The sequence below is a fragment of the Anastrepha obliqua genome, chromosome 3 (assembly GCF_027943255.1).
Source record: "Anastrepha obliqua isolate idAnaObli1 chromosome 3, idAnaObli1_1.0, whole genome shotgun sequence".
Lineage (NCBI taxonomy): Eukaryota > Metazoa > Arthropoda > Insecta > Diptera > Tephritidae > Anastrepha > Anastrepha obliqua.
Window position 1 is genome coordinate 53,129,191 of NC_072894.1, and position 2,575 is coordinate 53,131,765.

The 2,575-nt window shown below is 32.9% G+C and overlaps 1 protein-coding gene across 1 annotated transcript; it reads left to right on the forward strand.

Moving 5' to 3' along the window:
- Nucleotides 1–573: 573 nt before the first annotated feature.
- LOC129241298 (uncharacterized) lies at nt 574–2,272 on the forward strand. Its single transcript, XM_054877548.1, has 2 exons — nt 574–1,691; nt 1,937–2,272. The coding sequence occupies exons 1-2, from the start codon at nt 1,538–1,540 to the stop codon at nt 2,191–2,193; spliced, it is 411 nt and encodes a 136-aa protein (XP_054733523.1). The 5' UTR covers nt 574–1,537; the 3' UTR covers nt 2,194–2,272.
- Nucleotides 2,273–2,575: the final 303 nt, after the last annotated feature.

Genomic DNA, 2,575 nt, shown 5'->3' on the forward strand with positions numbered 1-2,575 from the left:
GATTCCGAAAATCAAGGTTATTTTTTATTCTATGGTAACGTTTTTGAGATATTTATGAATTACCGTTATTTCAAAAAAACAAAAAATTGGGCCCACTTAATCATATATATCTCGAAAACGAATTGAGCGATTCCAAAACCGTTTAAAGCTTTTAAAAGGTAATAAAATTTCCTATAAACTGTGTGTAAAACACTTTCTGCTAGGTCCTGCAGATTCAAAGATAACGAACTATCATAACGGATTTTTTAAATTTTTTTAGTAAAAATATAAAAAAATTTGTACTTTGAGAGAAAGGATCTCGAAAACTTTTTACTTTTTCGTGTATTTTTTGTTTTCACTCTAAGCTCTGTTTTATTACAAACAAAATAAACTTTGATTAAACAAATTCGATGAACTAATACAAAAGTTACAAGCATTCAAGTAAATATATCCATATATGTAGTAAAACTTAAGTACCCTACAAATAGTAGCATATGTACATATGATTCTGTCATATGTACATATGATTCTTAAACTATCTATTTAGGCAACATATGAAATTTATTACACCAATGAAGAGGAGGGAACCAACTTGCCATTCAACGGACTGCTATATTTGTACTACAAAAGTATTTGGGGTAGGAAAGTCTAGAAAAGTAACCTATGCGAGCATATCTACAGTGTCATTACCAGAACTAAATTCAACGGAAGCTACATTGCCAGAATCAAATTTAACTTTAGTTTCGGCTCCAGTTTCATTGTCAACAGCAGTATCTGATTACGCGGCATCATGTTGTACTGAATTGCAAACGGAAAACGAAAGAAACCCTTTGTCACAAGCACAACTCACTGATTGGATAAGGGATTTGGAATTGTCAAAAGAAAAGGCCGAACTACATGCCCCTCGTATGCAACAATTTAAATTTGTTTCATCCGATGTTAAGGTAACATATTATAGGACTCGTCACGAACAATTCTCCCAGCACTATACGAAGAAGGACAGTGTTTGTTATTGCAAAAACATTGCTGGTCTATTTAAACAGTTTGGTAAACCATATGATTCAAAAGAGTGGCGATTGTTCATAGACGGCAATTAAGGCTGTATTATTGCATATTGGCAACCAAAAGCCATCTATCCCGATCGCGCATGCAGTAAATACGAAGGAAACATATGAGACAATGCAAAAATTGCTTAAATTAATTAAATACGAAGAACATGATTGGAAAGCTATGTGGTCTACAATCTGGATACACAAAATACTGTTGCTTTCTATGCAAATGGGATAGCCGAGCACGTCAAGACCACTACATCATAAAGGATTGGCCAGAACGAATCGAGTTTCAAGTTGGGGTGGATAACATAAAATACTCACCACTTATAAAAAAGGAAAAAATAATTCTACCTCCACTCCACATCAAGCTCAGCCTTATCAAAAACTTTGTCAAGGCTTTGGACAAAGAAGGCGAAGCTTTTCATTATTTGAAAACAATCTTTCCACAGATTTCAGAAGCAAAAATATAGGAAGGGATTTTTGTGGGGCCGCGAATAAGGAAAATAATGGCCAATACCCATTTCAAAGAACTATTGTCACCAGTGGAGGCAGCAGCGTGGGACTCTTTTGAAAAGGTCGTTACTTCTTTTTTAGGCAAACACAAAAGTCCTAACTTCGAGCTGATACTGAACGATTTAATCAAAAACTATGCGGAAATGGGTAAATAAAAAACACATATAAGACCGTTTTCCCAGTTAACTTTAAAACCAAACAAAAAACTTCAAAGCAAATTTTTAAATTTACATGAGAATATATAGCCCTTAATCTGAATTTATTGCCCTGCTCCGAACAAACAAGAACGACCAAAATTTGTTCTGAATTGGAAGATTAACCCAGCTTAAGAAAATTATATGCTAATGTGTCACTTATGTATATATCTAATTCCCTTTTTAATTTTCTTTCAGGAGTAAATATGTCTTTCAAAATTCATTTTCTGCACTCCCATTTAAATTTTTTCCCGAAAAATCTTAGCGACGAAAGCGACGAGCATGGCGAAAGGTTTCACCAGCAAATGAAAATGATTGAAAGTCGGTATCAAGGATTCTGGGATGTCGCTATGATGGGTGACTACTGTTGGTTTCTCATAAGAGAAACCGATCCTTATATAAATAAGCGTCAAAACAAGACACATAACTTTTTCAATTATAAAATAAGATCATAGAGTTAAGACAGAGTCATATGTACATATGCTATTATTTGTAGGGTACTTAAGTTTTACTATATGGATATATTTACTTGAATGCTTGTAACTTTTGTATTAGTTCATCGATTTTGTTTAATCAAAGTTTATTTTTTTTGTAATAAAACAGAGCTTAGAGTGAAAACAAAAAATACACGAAAAAGTAAACAGTTTTCGAGATCCTTTCTCTCAAAGTACAAATTTTTTTATATTTTTACAAAAAAAATTTTAAAAATCCGTTATGATAGTTCGTTATCTTTAAATCTGCAGGACCTAGCAGAAAGTGTTTTACACACAGTTTATAGCAAATTTTATTACCTTTTAAAAGCTTTAAACGGTTTTGGAATCGCTCAATTCGTTTTCG